This window comes from Hyposmocoma kahamanoa, unplaced genomic scaffold (genome assembly GCF_003589595.1).
Source record: "Hyposmocoma kahamanoa isolate Upper Pololo Valley unplaced genomic scaffold, ASM358959v1 64, whole genome shotgun sequence".
Taxonomy (NCBI): Eukaryota; Metazoa; Arthropoda; class Insecta; order Lepidoptera; family Cosmopterigidae; genus Hyposmocoma; species Hyposmocoma kahamanoa.
The window spans coordinates 8,839,443-8,855,224 of NW_020653852.1; the positions used below are offsets into that span (position 1 = coordinate 8,839,443).

A 15,782-nucleotide genomic window follows, 5' to 3' on the forward strand; every position below is an offset into this window, starting at 1 on the left:
TCAAAAGTTTTGTTCAGTTTATTAGCATGCATTTTGTAGTGTGTTTGCATTTCATTTACTGTATTAATTCTAAAGTTATTTTTAACCTTTTGGATTTCTTTTCATGACAAGTAATTCTTTCTATAATTTGTGTATCACCGTTTTTGATTATACCTTGACAAATCATACTTCTATGAACGACGTGCGTTAAAACGCAGAACCTTAGTGGAACGCACTTCTGCTTGTTTTTAGCAGCAGATTTTTCTGCTTGTTTTTAGCGTTTGTATCGTTTTAAACGCGCGTATAAAGCCATATAAACGTGCGTCAAAGGCGCGTTGGAAGCTCGTCTGTATCGTCTTTGAATCGCAATTTACGCGCGTTTGAATAGTATCAACAACAGCAATATTGCGTTGCCAGACTGAGGGTAAGAGGCAAGAGAGGGGGGCATGCTCACGCCACTGTACCGCTCAGCTACTTGCAGCCGTCTGTATCGCGTACGCGCAGATGACGCACGTTTCACGGACGCCCGTTAAGGCACCACTGAATTTGTGTACGTGTGTAAAGGTTTGCTGCCTGCGAATGAATCGCGTCATCTGCGCAAAATTTGTGCGTAAAAATAAGCCGTACACGTAGGCTTTACAATCGAGCCAATAACGGTTCAGTACCTAAAAACAGAATTGTTATGACTTTACTAGACCGATGTTTAGTTTCTCGGAACTTATCTAACGTCTGGGTTTTAGAAAATTTAACTCGTATTACATGAGAAAAGTGTCTATTATGGTTGAAGAACATAAGGTTGAAAACTATATATTGTGGAAAAACTTGAAGCTAACAATGAATGAGTTAAAGCTATTATTACATTGACACTCTTTTATGCCAATTCATGGTTGGCTGGACAAAATGGTCTGTCGATGACAAAACGTAAATCGCGAATTGTTGGATATTACTATCGTAACCATCAATTTAATACAAATGTGTGAAAGGAAACATGTAGTTGATTATGTTTCACACGTAATATTTATGATTGCCTCTAAAACTCGGCTGGTCCGAATACTAGTTTTCCCCATATTTGTGTACCTGTAGAAACATGGACGCTCCGTGAAATTGAGAAGAAGAAGTTAGAAACTCTGTAAACGTGGTGCTGGAGAAGAATATTTGGGATATCGTGGACAGTTTCGTTCAAACGTCTCTATACTCCAAGAACTCGGCATCAAGCAGTGTCTGTCTACTGTAGTACAAATTTGCATCCTGAAATTCTTCAGTTACGTCTCAAGACCGAATAATGACTCCATATAGCGTCTTGCCGGGCAGGGCAATGTAGAGGGTACCTATGCGGCAGATCGATCAAAAAAAGTCTGCAGTGAGCGGTTCTTTACATATTGTGTGCACTAACAGAGAGCGATAGCGAGATATCGCGAGCCGAGTCAGTAGCAGAAGAGCTCCTTGTGAAAGAGTTCGTCCAGGGAAGTACTGCTACCTCACCATCATGCCAGGGCGACGGGCGCAGTGGCAGTGCCCTGCAGATCTTTGCGATTTAAAGCTCTGAGTGGCATTGCAACTGTTATGGACAGGTGTGTAGCTTACCATCAGGCGCATGACTTGTTCGTCCCGTCACTTAATATTAAACAAAAAATCAGCCCCAAACAAACATGCTCTGTGATGACTAAGAGGAGTCTTTGTCAAGAGTGCAACGAAAACATGACGACTTGGTAGTGGTTAACAGTGTGGGCTACTAAACGGGACCAACACGAAGATGGTGGGACTAAATCGGGAAAATAACTTTCCCAAACTGGTCCTGGTCTGGGTGTTTTGGATACACCCCCAGAATTAATTTCATTGATCTGGTACCAGTAATACTGGAAATTTCCTTGAAAGTTTGAGACCGGGTAACTGGTGAGGTTATCTGGCATTATTACTATTAGTAAAATAATTGACTAACATTTGTTTTGTCATTTCGCCACGCTTGGCAAGGTACAGTCATATACACAAGACACCTGACCCCCCCAAGCCGACTTTGTCGACCTTTTGGTCCAGAGCACAAAAATGTGGAGAAAATTGTTAAAAAAAAAAATTATTATGTGAGCCGTAAAATTTTGGTACGACTCCCTGGTCGTCACTTTTTTTTTATCTTTAACGTATAGTTCTTACTAAAATACAGAATACAAATTTCAACCAGCTATAGTAAGGTCGTCGCAGCCTAGCGGTTTATGGATTGCTTTGCAAGTTGAGGCAAGCCTGGTTCGAATCACATTAAAAATAAAATATTATTTGGCTATGACTATGTATAATATAGTACTTTTTCTGTTTTTAACCTCTGGATAGGTGTAAGGAATGTCTAAGTCTTGTTCATATAAAACAATAATTTCTAATTTTAATAATTCCGTTAAGTGCGGTATATTATTAAAACGTAAAACGTAAAAGTAATTAAAACTGAATCGATAAATGGAAACGAACAGAACAATGCGTAATCACCTGACAGAAGACACGATCGTATACAAACTGCAGAGCGATTTCGTGATTTATTTATCCATCCATATCCACCCTACGCTTTATTAATAATATCTACCCATCTACCTTAGGTAATTTGTAGTAAGTAAATATTGCGATTTGTCACCGTTAACATAAAAAAGTGAAACAATGCTGTTAAAAATATAACGTTAAAACAAAATAGTGCTCGTGGAATCAAACCACGGGTATTGTAACTGGCAGTCCATACAACAAACCAATTTGCTTGGACGTTAAATGATGAAATTTAGTATTGGTTTTAAAAACAAAGTTGATCTTTTTCATGCAACACTTCACTGTATTGCTTATACGATAAAATTGAAGTTGCTTTAATTTTTTCTTTGTTCAATACGTAAGATGGCTCTCAGAGTTAGGGGGTCAGGTATCTCATGTATATGTATATACTGTATATACTGTACGACAACACAGTTTGTTTTTGGGGAAACCTCGGAGTCCATTTTGTATGCGTTGATAAAATCATACTATTGCGGATTGCAATAATATTCACAACGGTGAACGGAATCAAATTGAAAACAGTTTACACAAGACTTAAATTTAGTAAAAAAATTATAATACCTACAACATAGATCGAAACAACACGTTTGATAAATATTTAATCAAACCGAGGGCAGCGAGAAGCGGACTGAATTATGAATATGAAACAGCCGTAGGAAACATTGCGCTACGTTTGCTGAAATTCATGTATGAGCACTAATTATGGAAAAGTGGATATGTATTGAGTTTTCATATGCCTATGTCAGAGCGGTGTTAGCTCAGTGGGTAAACGACTGCTTCTCATTTGACAGATCAACGATCCGAATATCTGTGACGTCATGAACATGACTTTATTTTTTAAATTTTTAGGTTTTTGCGATTGTTTCACATTGGAAATGAAACTATTGTTTAATAGACTTCAGAAATTGAGGGGTTCTCAATTCGATGTATTTTTTTTTGTGTATGTTACGTGATTTCTGCGACATTTGTGAACCGATTTCGACGACTCTTTTTTTTTAGAAAGAGGTACCTTAGTAGTGGTCTCATTCAAATTTGAAGACAATGTCTCACCTGTAAGGGTACAGGAATCAGGTTTATTGAAGTTCAATCACTTTCCGTTAGCAGATTTCAATAAAACTTGCCACATACATGTAATTCCAAAACAAAGCGTTAGATCAAGTGCGGGTAGTTAGAAAACTCGCACGGCTAGAAGATGCTGACACCCACCTCTTCAATCCCTTCGAGACCATAGACGTATATAAAATAAAATTTGTTTTATTCGTGATTAAGTCCCGAATTAAAAATCAAATAAAATGTTATGGTAATCGAAAGCTAATATGATGATAGAAATGGTAGACTGACGAGAGGAACTCCTCAACAGTGTGCAGAAGGTGCCTTGTCTTTGGGCTTATATGTTTCATTTTGATGAGGACTTCCACATCGTCGCCTAAATTTGAAAACCTGGTAACTCCGTTTTTGGACGACATCCCTTTTTTACTCTTTAACTGCAGTAACAAGCACTTGAAGCTACAATTTTCAGACGCTTTTTTAGTTATAAAATAAAGGTAATAGTCATAGTTTGCCATAACATTATTTCTAATAATTCTGTTTTTTGCCTACTCAAAAGTTGCAGCAACGAAATTTGGCCTCCTTTCCAGGGTGAGGAGTAAATTTACACCGGGATAGCCCCATATCTTTCTACATGAGTTTCGTAGATCCTGAGGGTATACGAGAAGGGCACTATAACCTGTACGCGCACAGGAACCTTATAAGTTAAGGTTCTGAACCCCACATCAGCCAGTGTACAGCGTTGTCACAGACCTCTGTCACTTGATTTCATTCGGTTCTTCGAGAGGCTAGTGCCTCGGGTGAGCCTCCAAGGGTGCACGTACAGTACCTCCCTAATTTCATTGCACAAGGCATGAGCATTGCACAACTAGCGGTTGCCACCTCTAAGCCGTCAACTCTTGAGTCCACTACCAAATCTCCTCATTGGTGGCGGAGCTGTAAGACAAGCTCACTTCTCGAAGCCAAAAAACGACGTCTCTCCAATTCCCATAACTTAAGCGACACCTGTACAGTTGCTTCAGCTGTACCAAGCACAAGTCCGATCGTGTATGGAGTACTGCTGCCACCTGGGATGGCTCTGCTACATACCAACGGGCCACCTTGGATTCAATTGACAACCGTGCCAAGAGGCTAATAGGTGACTCAGAGTTAGTGGAGGCGAAACTGTAGAGCCTTGAACACCACCGTAAAGTTGCCTGTTTATCATGTTTATTATGTTGTTTATCAAGATGTATCACGGAGAATGTACGATGGAATTACACGATTTAGTTCCGCCTTCCCCTTTTCTTCACTGGGGGACTAGGCGTAGGCTTGGGTTCCACCCCTATGTTGTGGATATTCCAAAGATTCGCACGAAGCGTTACGCTTCCACATTTATATGGCGAACAGCTGTGCAGTGGAATTCTCTGCCTGCAGACTTGTTTCCTGAACGTTATAACTTGGACCTTTTTAAGGCGAGAGTGAATAGGCATTATTTAGGTGTACGTGCTCCAACGTCAACGTCATCGTCACTTTCTATCAGGTGAGCTGTAGGTCAAATGTGTACTTACATTTTATATATATAGAAAAAAGTTCACATTGATGGAGGTTACGAGGTTTACGAATTTAGCAGATGATATGCGGTAACGAACACACCGAAAGTGGATAAACTTATGAGATTGGTTTTCTATTATAAAGACGTTATAATTATTTCGGATCTAAATCGTGTGTGAGGAAATCTTATGGAAAATTCTGGGACCGACTCAAAGGGAGGATGGGAATTGGAGGGCAATGAAGAACCTTGAGATTGAACATGTAATGTCCGGGCCCAATACTGTGGGAGAAACTGAGGCTGCGAGACTCCTCTGGCTCGGACTCTTGGAGAGAATGGGAGAAGATCGTGCCGCGAAGAGGGCTTATTTGGGACAACCGAAAGGACACCGACCGGTCGGACGTCTCAGATAACGCTGGAGCGATGAAGTTCGGAAAGATCTCAAGAACCTCGGTGCTAGTGGTTGGAAGGAGCAGGTTCTGAACCAGGAAGCGTGGCAGAATCTGGTGTCGGAGGCCAAGACCCACTTTGGGTCACTGCGCCACCGAAGTAAGTAGTAACTAAGTAAGTAAATCGCGTATATTTGTTATTTTCTCGCAAAATCTGCATGTTGACTTGTCTGCGTGTTAAGTTTACAACTCTTGTAAAACTGGAGTCGTTCCCAACTCGCATTGAGTTAGCGTGGCCACCTAAATCCTGTCCTTGATGATAATGGCATCTGTTACTATTACTAACACTGTATTGTAGATAGGTTGACAGGACAGACTTCGAAAACGGGCAGCAATTTGCATTTACAATAGCAATTGCATATACTGTAGATGTTCCATGGAACATATGCATCAATTAGCACAAAGTACTTTGCTACTACGTTTCTTTACGTATAGCTACGGAGTGGAATGGTCTTCGTCGAGTTTGGAATACAGATAAACTTAATATAAGTTTAAAACTAAACTCAATATTAATTAAGTAATTAGATTTTAAGGTTGTGAACCACATCTCCATTTACAATCATATGTTTGTGGAAAATTCTAAGCCTATATTAAAAAAATTACCTTGATAAAAGGAGCGTAGTGGCACAACCTTATTTTTGAAGAAACCTGTGCCCTGTGGGATACGATCTTCAAAATGTTCAATAATTATGTAGTTTTAATTAATATAAATTTGTAATTAAATTTATTGAATGTCAGGATGTTTCATCACAATGATTTTCAATTATTATTTTTTAAATAGATTTCTCGCAGACGGAGCTACGGCAAAAAATAAGTCGTTAATAAATCGAAACAAAGATCTACAAGAAGCACATGGAAAAATTCATAAGGTCCGCTGGGTTGTTCCGTGGCTTAGTTGGCATAGCGTCTGACACGGTTTGCTAGAAAACGTTGGTTGGAATCCAGCCGCATTGAAGAATTTTTTGAAAGTGTTTTTTTTAAATGGGACAATATGGGGAAACCCAAAATCCTAAGACGCTTTCATTGTATCTTCTATAGATACAAGAAAACTGTTTTAAGAACCACTGTGTGAACATTTTGTCGGAATTTTCCTAAATATTCCGAAAACTTGGTGTTGCGAAAACTCGTCGCAAAGTTAAGATAAATATTGTACCTATCCCAAATATCGTCATTTTTAATGTACTTAAGAGATTTCCCTAATCCCGAAAAGATCCAGGATCTAAAAAAATTTATCGAATGTCAGTCTCCACTTTCTGTCTCTGTTGCTCGAAAAAAACTGTACCCATTCGGATTACTGATAATTACAATATAAATTTTCGAAAATACAAAGCAAACGTAAACAGTCTGTGTCAAACACAAAGTATCTTTGCATCGCACATACATCACCATAATTTACGCAAATGAGACCGATTTCATGAATATGAAAATATAACTAAATAAATAAAGACATACACTATACAGAACACGGTCAGCAGTGACCATGAGACCTTTAAAGATTTTGAAAAATTGGTTTGTTTGAAAAAATAGATACACGCAATTTCGATTCTAAAAATAGTTTCATTTTACAGTGTAGTAATAGTGAAAACGTAAGAGCACGATGAATACACATCTCAAAGAACACATCATTTATACGTATATGTCGTGACGTATTAGCCTTCGCGACGCGAAAGTTTTCGCGCGGCCGCCGCGCGGTGAACGCCCAGTTACGACGCTTTCACGTACATTGCGCCGCGCGGTCGCCGCGTACACCAAAGACAAGTCAGCCTTGCCCGCGCGCCTGTGACGCCCATTTAAATTAAAACGTGAAAGCTAAATGAATAGCATTGACTTTTAATGATGAATAGAGCGTATTTTGCCATGACAGTTGGATGTACGTGGTCGCTGCGCTGCGGCCACACGGTCCGCGCGGGACGACCGCGCGGCGGCCGCGCGGAATGAGAGTGCGATGAAATTCGTGTCGAATAATTTCCTGTTTTTATTACACAATTCAAATTTAAGCATATTAAAAATATTACAAAGTAACTTCCAAAAGCCGGGTTACATAAACCTATTATATTTGTTATATTTGGAAAATCTCAATAACGTAGATCATAAAAATATAGAATATAAAAGAACAGAAAAAGCTATCAACAACGTGAGGAGCTAATAGAAATTCCAAACTGAATAAATATGGAACTTTAAGTGCCGAACTATTATTACAGGGAGTATAAACCGTCGCGCGTACGTGCGTTATACTCTGAAAATGGGTAATCGAAGTTATGGACGTATCAGTGCGGTAGTAAATTGAACGTTAAATGCATGCGAGCAAGACAGAATTTTCAATGCATATGAGTAAAGATTTCAGCAAACAGAAAGAAGATTGTAAATTCTATCGTATTAGCATGCATTTTATGTTCATTTCACACGCACTGACGCTTACAAAGTTTACCTTTTTCGAAAAATATCGGGAAAATAATAAGAAGTGTTGAAATGAAATGAAATATTAGTGATAATCATTTAGTGAATAACCACGAAAGTCTTAAAATCTATTTACCTTTTTTGGTTACTGGTTTGTACATAATCTTAATTCGATAGGTCTGTGGTCAAACGTGAATATTAGAATACTAGTTACTATCGACTAAACAGAATCATGTAAACCGTACTTCATAAAATTTCAATTTATATTTTGGAATGTTGCAAATTCGTCCGCAAACACTTTGCTATAAAAACCATAAAACATATTATATTCTCCTATAAAAACCATAAAACGAAACAATCGTGGTCTAAACTAACTTAAACTTCCATTTACAACTCCAAGTTAGTACGGGTCAGCGCTCCCCTACATGGCAATTCAAATATATAATGCTGTACCGAACCATCTAAAAAATGAAAAGAAAGCGAAAATATTTCAAAATCTCCATAGAAAAATACCAATAGTAACAATTCTGAATTTTATTGAAAATTAAATGACGTTTTTATTGACAATAATATACAAAAACTAAATTAAACAATCATTTGTTCAAATTGACACTGTATACCTACTGATATAAAATGTTTAATACATTCTACATATGATGATATTATTATTATTTGACTTATTATAAGAAATGAAATGTAATAAATGTGTGCTCTCTCTAACATTGCAGTGCCCGAACGGGGTGCTACGTGTCTAAATCGCAAAATTATGTATTTAGATTTAAGACAACAATGTGGCAATAAATGAGAGTCAACGAGCACTATTTATCCACTGTTTTATACATTTTATAGATATTATAATATGAAATATGTATTTATCTAAGTATTTATATATCTGTAGTAATTTAATATTTTTGCTATTGTGTCTTTATTATTATTTTATAACATATTACTTATTTTGTCCTGTTTTTGGTCTGCAGGAAGACATTTGTTTTAGAAATAATTAGTACCTTTTGTTTGTGTTTTCCTGTACAATAAATTATTAAATAAAACAAATAAATATGAATATTAATTATATAAAGCAGTTATAATGCATGTTTGGAACAATTTGGATAATACTTTGATTATATAAATTCTTTCTTTACGCATTGTATGGTATGCTATCGATATGATAAGAAGAAGTAGTGAATGGAACCATGTCGTACCGTGATGGTTTAAAACAGGGTTTCTTAACCTCTGGTCCACGGACTCCTAAGTGGTCCATATAATGATCACCGGGAATCCATGGCGACTCTTTATGTGCTTGCGTCGTGTGATTGTATTTGGTTTTTCAACGACTTTTTAGTCATAGCGCCATCTATGAGAAATATATGAAAATACAGCACAGAAAAATTCGTGAGGTCCGCTGGTTCGTTCCGTGGCTTAGTTGGTATAGCGTCTGCCACGGTAAGCAAGAAGACGTCGCTTCGAATCCGGCCGGATCGAAGGAATTTTTTCTGAGTGGTCGATCTTTGTATTAATAATTATAATAATGCATTAATATTTACTATTTATTTTTTTATTATTGGTATGCAATATGTTGTGAGTAAACAGGTACTGTGCACGTGTTTTTTCGGAATGGGTCCGTGGGCTCTTAGAAATTTTGAGAGGGGTCTATGGGGTATAAGGAGTAGGAAAATGTTAATAAGCCCTGGTTTAAAAGATGCTTTTATTATCCATTTTTTTATGAAGGCGTAATAAAATATTATATGGCATAATATATAAGATATTATGCCTTCATAAGATAGCAGATGAACAAAGAACAATAATTGTCACGAAAAAAATGACAGCTGGGCATGTACAGTCATATACATGAGATACCTGACCCCCTAACATGCCCAAACCGACCTTTTTTTTCTGAGAGCCATCTTACGTATTGAACAAAGAAAAAATTAAAGCGATTTCAAAATCAACTTTATCGTGTAAGCAATACAGCGAAGTGTTGCTTGAAGATGATCAACTAATTTTTAAAACCAATACTAAATTTCGTAATTTAACATCCAATTAAATTGGTCGAGCGGCTTGTTGTGTGGACTGCCAGTTACAATACCCGTGGTTTGATTTCACGAGCACTATTTTGTTTTAACGTTATATATTAAAACAGCATTGTTTCACTTTTTAATGTTAACGTTGACAAATCAGAATATTTGCTCACTAGAAATTGCCTAAGGTGGGTGGCTAGATATTATTAATAAAGTGTAGGGTGGATATGGATAGATAAACAAATCAAGAAATCGCTCTACAGTTTGCATACGATCGTGTCTTCTGTGATTTACGCATTATTCCACGTTTCGTTCCCATTTATCTATTCAGTTTTAATTACTTTCAAAGTATTCTTTCTTGTTTTAATACGCCACCCTTAACGGAATAATTAAAATTATAAATTATTGTTCCGTATGAATAAGATGTGCCAATCAAAGAAATTGCAAGGCGACTTCATATAGAGGTAAGTAGACTCATTATATTTTTACAGTGCTGCAGCTGGCTTCAGTTTGCAAAAAGGACCATCCCATCCTTCATTATACCACGGGTATTATAAAACATGTTTAACGAATCATTAAAATTAAAAATATATATAAATATAGCATTAGCTGAAATTCGAAACTACGATTATGAGGGTCTATTTAAACGTAAGTTGCTTGTTCACAGAGAAACACTGTCAAGCTGTGGATCAATCGCCACAGAGCGACTGGAAATATTAATCAGCCGGGGCCAGCACCGGTAATGTTTACTTCTGCATCTAGTCGTCACCTAGATATTGTCAATCGCCATATTGAAGATCCCTTTGCCACTACAAAATCAATTGCTCAAATTTATGAAATAAGGACCAGGAAGAAAGACCTTGTGGTGTCCATGTGGGAGTCAATGCGTGGTGGAGATTTATGCTGGTCTATGGTCACAGGCATGAAAGACCGTTTACAGTAAGTGATCGATTCTGAAGGCTTTCCTTTGCGGTATTGAAGTAGTAATTGTGTAGTTTTTAATAATAGATATTATAGTTATTATAAGTCATCGCTAAGCAAAAATAATGTAAAGTGTGAGTGATGTTATCGTTATTTTTTTAACATGTCTATTCACTGCACTACCGTATAATTTTGTAAAAATGCAGCCTATAAAACTATAGTTCGTTTCAATTCATTTGCATAAAAGATTACCTATATAACATGTTTCAAATGAGATTTTAACATGTTATTCAAATGAATAATATTGAAACAACTAGTGAGATATCATGTTGAAATCTTCAAATATGAATGCGTAAGGTATTCCATTAATTGAGTGATTGTTTAAGAATTTTAACCAAACCGGTTTGTTTACTCTTCATGAAAAATGTATCGACAGTAGCTATCTACTTTAAGCAATAAAATTAGTTTTCGAACGTTTTGTCAATATCGATAAAATTGTGAAAATTGTGTAGTGAGTTTAAAAAAATACAGTAGTTACTGATACAGGCTGTAAGTATTTTAAATATGTTTACTAATTATAATTTAGAAGAATAAAATAGTAAAATATTTGTTAAATTACTCAAGAAGGTTACTTTTATTTCATTGACCTAATGTTTGTGGGAGGTGGTTTATTTTGAGAATATAACATTTTTGGACATTCCTTACACCTATCCAGAGGTTAAAAACAAAAAAATACAATGTTATTATTTTTAATGTGATTCGAATCATGCTTGCGTCAACTAGCAAAGCAATTCTTATACTGCTAGGCAACGCTTCCTTACTATATCTGTTGAAATTGATATTCTGTATTTAAGTAAGAACTATACGTTAAACATCACATTGGCTTAAAAACTTTCTTACAATGTCATTTGTAATGAGACGACTAGGGAGCCATACCAAAATAAATTTTACGGCTCACATGTTAAAGATTAAGTTTGTTTAACAATTTTCTCCACATTTTTGTGCTCAGAACCAAAAGGTCGACAAAGTCGGCTAGGGGGTTAGGTATCTTGTGTATGTGACTGTACTTTGACACATTATTAAATAATTCAATCTAGAGTGCGCATTAATGATTTTCTAAATAAGAGCTAGCATGACAGAGGCTATGTATACAGTGTACATTAAACTAAGAATTCTGACCTTCTCGAACAGTAGCGTGTCACTAAAATTTATAATTTACTACTCTGTGACCGACATATATATTTTTGTCGTGTGAAGCAAAAATAGCGTGGAAATGTACGCGTTCTTAAAACACAAAAATGTATTTACACTGACTGTTTTTATAATGTTAAGTGACGGGACGAACAATTCATGCGCCTGTAGTAAGCTACACGCCTGTCCATGACAGTTGCAGTGCCACGTCACTCAGAGCTTTAAATCGCAAAGATTTGAGGAGTTCTGCCCCTGCACCCGTCACTGAGACATAGTTGACAAGTCCCATGTGCCTGTAATTTCACCAACCCTTCAAAACCGAAACACAGTAATGCTAACATTACTACATGGCGGCAGAAATAGGTAAGGTGGCAGTACTTGCTCCGAAGAACTCTTTCACGGGGAGCTTTACTGCTACTGCCATATTTATTATTATTAGTAGCAGTGGTAGTATTAGTTCGTCCAGGGAAATACTGCTACCTTACCTATTTCTGCCGCCAAGCACTAATGTGAGCATTACTTTGTTTCGGGTTTTGAAGGGTGCTGGTGAAATTACATGGGACTTATCAACTTATGTCTCAGGGTGACGGGCGTAGTGGTAGTGCTTTTCAGATCTTTGTGATTTAAAGCTCTGAGTGGCACTGCAATTGTTACGGACAGGCGTGTCGCCTACCACCAGGCACATGTTCGTCCGTTCATAAAAAAAAGTATTTACTGCTGTGAAGTTCATGTATGGTTTTTGATCATAAATATGATCACCCTGTAAATATCGTAACTATTGTAAATGTGGAATTGAGGATTTAGAAAGTCCTTTTTGGTCATTGGTGACATTATGTGGTAAAATTTCTGGACTGAGTTAAGTTCGTGGGGCGTTTAACTCTACCACTATTCATAATAATTTACAATACTGAGTATTTTTTACTACTTTGGTTTATTCCGCTGTCATCACCTGGATGATATAATACTTGACTGATTAATCTTAATTCGACGAGTAGGTTTAATTCTTTATAACAAGAGTTATTTATTATTGTTTTGAAATACGTTTACATATTTCATGTTTATTATTATTGTTTGCCATAAAAATACTAGTCGTTTCATATTTGTGTGAATTTTCAATGTACATTAAAGTAGACTTCATTTGTTTATTAAAAATAATTTTTCTTGTAAATTTAATATTTAGTTTGTAGAAAATGTTAAGAAAATATTAAACATTTAAAAAAGTAACATACTTATCTTGTTTTTAGGTTTCTATAAAATGAAAATTTTTGTTTCAGATGATCTAACTTGCGTACAATTTAAGTACCCTATTGTAATATTTTGTTGTAACTGTAGGTGCAGTTTGCATTAATGTTAGACATAACGGGTTAATGATTAATATCGTCTTAATCAGCCGTTGGTTTGTTTGAAAAAGAGAAATATACGCAATAAAAAAATTAAATAGTTTTCATTTCCGATGTATATGTATATCCTCGACTATATTTCTCAAGGGTACAGTGCATGTCCCAAACATGCGTGTAACGTACGAAGTTGACATTTTTGCATCATTAAATATTACTCAAGATTTATGACCATGTGTCATGGGTAACGAAACTCTATGAAATAGCAGTTTGTAGTAGTTAGAAATGCCTACCGTACAAAAAAACGCTTTAAATTAATTTCTAAAGTACTACGAAAGATTTGAGAATTAACACTTCATTATTTCAGTATTTATACACACAACTTTTATATATTTACGCAAACATATTGGCTGCATCCATTGTTCCATTAAATGGGTAACTAATTAAGTTATTTATTACAGTTTTGTTTATTTTCAACTCAGGCAAGTTGTGCAATAAATTAAAGTAACTAATTACGACAGTAGCGTACACTCTTAGGGTTATAAATTATTTAAAATGAGGGACTCCGATTGGCAGTCATTACAGTCGTATTACGTGGCGATTACATGGTTAAATGGGCCCCTTCCTTCAGCGTCAAGGGCCAAAAGCGTTATATTTGAAAGTATTTAAATAATAATAATAAGGCAAAAACAAGTAGAGCAACTCCCGCCTTTCGGCGCATTAATACCTACACTTCTCTCGGGGCGTAGGCGTAGGGTTGTCACATTATTATTTTAGTTGTGTCTGTGTGTGTTAGGTTGTGTACAGGTTGTAAACATAATTTTTTTTAAATGTATGTGTTTTTCACAGTAAGTATTCTCGTGCTATATTGAAATAACCTTTTTTAAATGCAGTTCTTACTTATTGCTACTTACCAGTATCGCAAATTTTTTTAATAATATCAAGTGACGGGACGAACAAGCCGTGCGCCTTATGGTAAGCTATACGCCTGTCCATAACAGTTGCAGTGCAACTCAGAGCTTTAATCGCAAAGATCTGAGGGGCACTACCACTGCGCTCATCACCCTGAGACATAAGTTTACAAGTAATTTCACCAGCACTCTTACCCTTCAAAACCGGAACGCAGTAATGCTAACATTACTGCTTGGCGGCTGAAATAGATAAGGTAACTGGCGATATCTCGATTATGGGAGTATGATTGTAAAATAGAAATAAAATGCAGAACAATCCAGAATTTATTGAGTCACTCATGTTCAAATCAGCATAAACATAACAATAAAAACGTCTACTTTTTAATGTCACTTTTTAATCACCGAGCGAAGGCTTCAAGTCTATAATGAATGGCACGTTCGACAACCCACCCTGTGCAACGTGAGTGCACCGCGAGATAGGGTGCGTGTGTGAGTGTGCACTCATACAAGCCATGCTGTATATTTGTATGGCGTTGCCCTATTTGTCTTATTATACTAAGGTATTTGATACGAGGATACGTACGCTCTGGACATACAGGATTAATGAAATCACCACACTTATTAACGTGGAATTGTTTTGAGACGGTCAAAAAAAAACTTTGTTATCCATGTAATAAGAGCGAGGGTGTCATTGTGCGTTTCGTTGTCGCGTCGGAGCAGATTTAAACCTTGCATTGTCTTTCTTCCTTCGGACATTCTTCTGAAAGTGTTTTCAGATTGACTCAAACCTTCTGGGTCAATAAATGTGATGATTTCCTAAATGAAAATTTGGGATATGTCTATGGTAATGATTTTCTTACGACGCTGAACTAATCGCTTCATATTCATATTATTATGACCGCTGGGACGCGCCATTTATATTAATGGCAAACTCTAGCCATATAAATGTTGAATAGTTTAAAAAAGAGATCTCACCTGAAACTACTGCATGGATGTATAACCCAATGCCCCGCAGCTTTCTGCCGGATCCGTTCCTTCATCAACGCCTTTTTCGACCCGAAGAGTTTCATGGCGAGCTTGTTGTCTGTTGGTTGAAAGAGGGCTTGCAGCTGGTTGCGAAGGAACCCTTGCTTGGCGTCAGGCGCGGGAGGGGCGGGTTCCACCGGCGTGCCGTACAAGGAAACATCGTCCAGCCCGCCAAAATGGACTTTGCCCGTGCCGCTGCCCTGCTTCAGCGACATGTCGGCGTCGCCTGTAACAAAGAAATTATACATTCATAAATTGTTCCTAATTTTTTAACGCGCGTATAAATCATCAAGCAGCAGATGGGTTTGATGCTTATTCACGTTTTCTATTTTTATTTTATAGTATTATAAATCGTGTCTGACCCCAATGTCATGGAAAAGAAATCAAACCGGCAAGACTCCGTTGGCTCGAACATCTCGACAAAAGATGCCAGTTCATAGGGCGTTGAAAAGGGC

General features: G+C 36.9%; 1 protein-coding gene across 17 annotated transcripts in view; it reads right to left on the reverse strand.

Moving 5' to 3' along the window:
- LOC113231130 (potassium/sodium hyperpolarization-activated cyclic nucleotide-gated channel 2) overlaps positions 1-15,782 on the reverse strand; it is a 385,438-nt gene that overhangs the window by 89,501 nt on the left and 280,155 nt on the right. For all 17 annotated transcript variants that reach the window (XM_026465313.1, XM_026465306.1, XM_026465303.1 and 14 more), the window contains one exon: positions 15,277-15,553. In XM_026465313.1, coding sequence (XP_026321098.1) covers positions 15,277-15,553 — 277 coding nt within the window. The remainder of the gene's footprint in view (positions 1-15,276; positions 15,554-15,782) is intronic.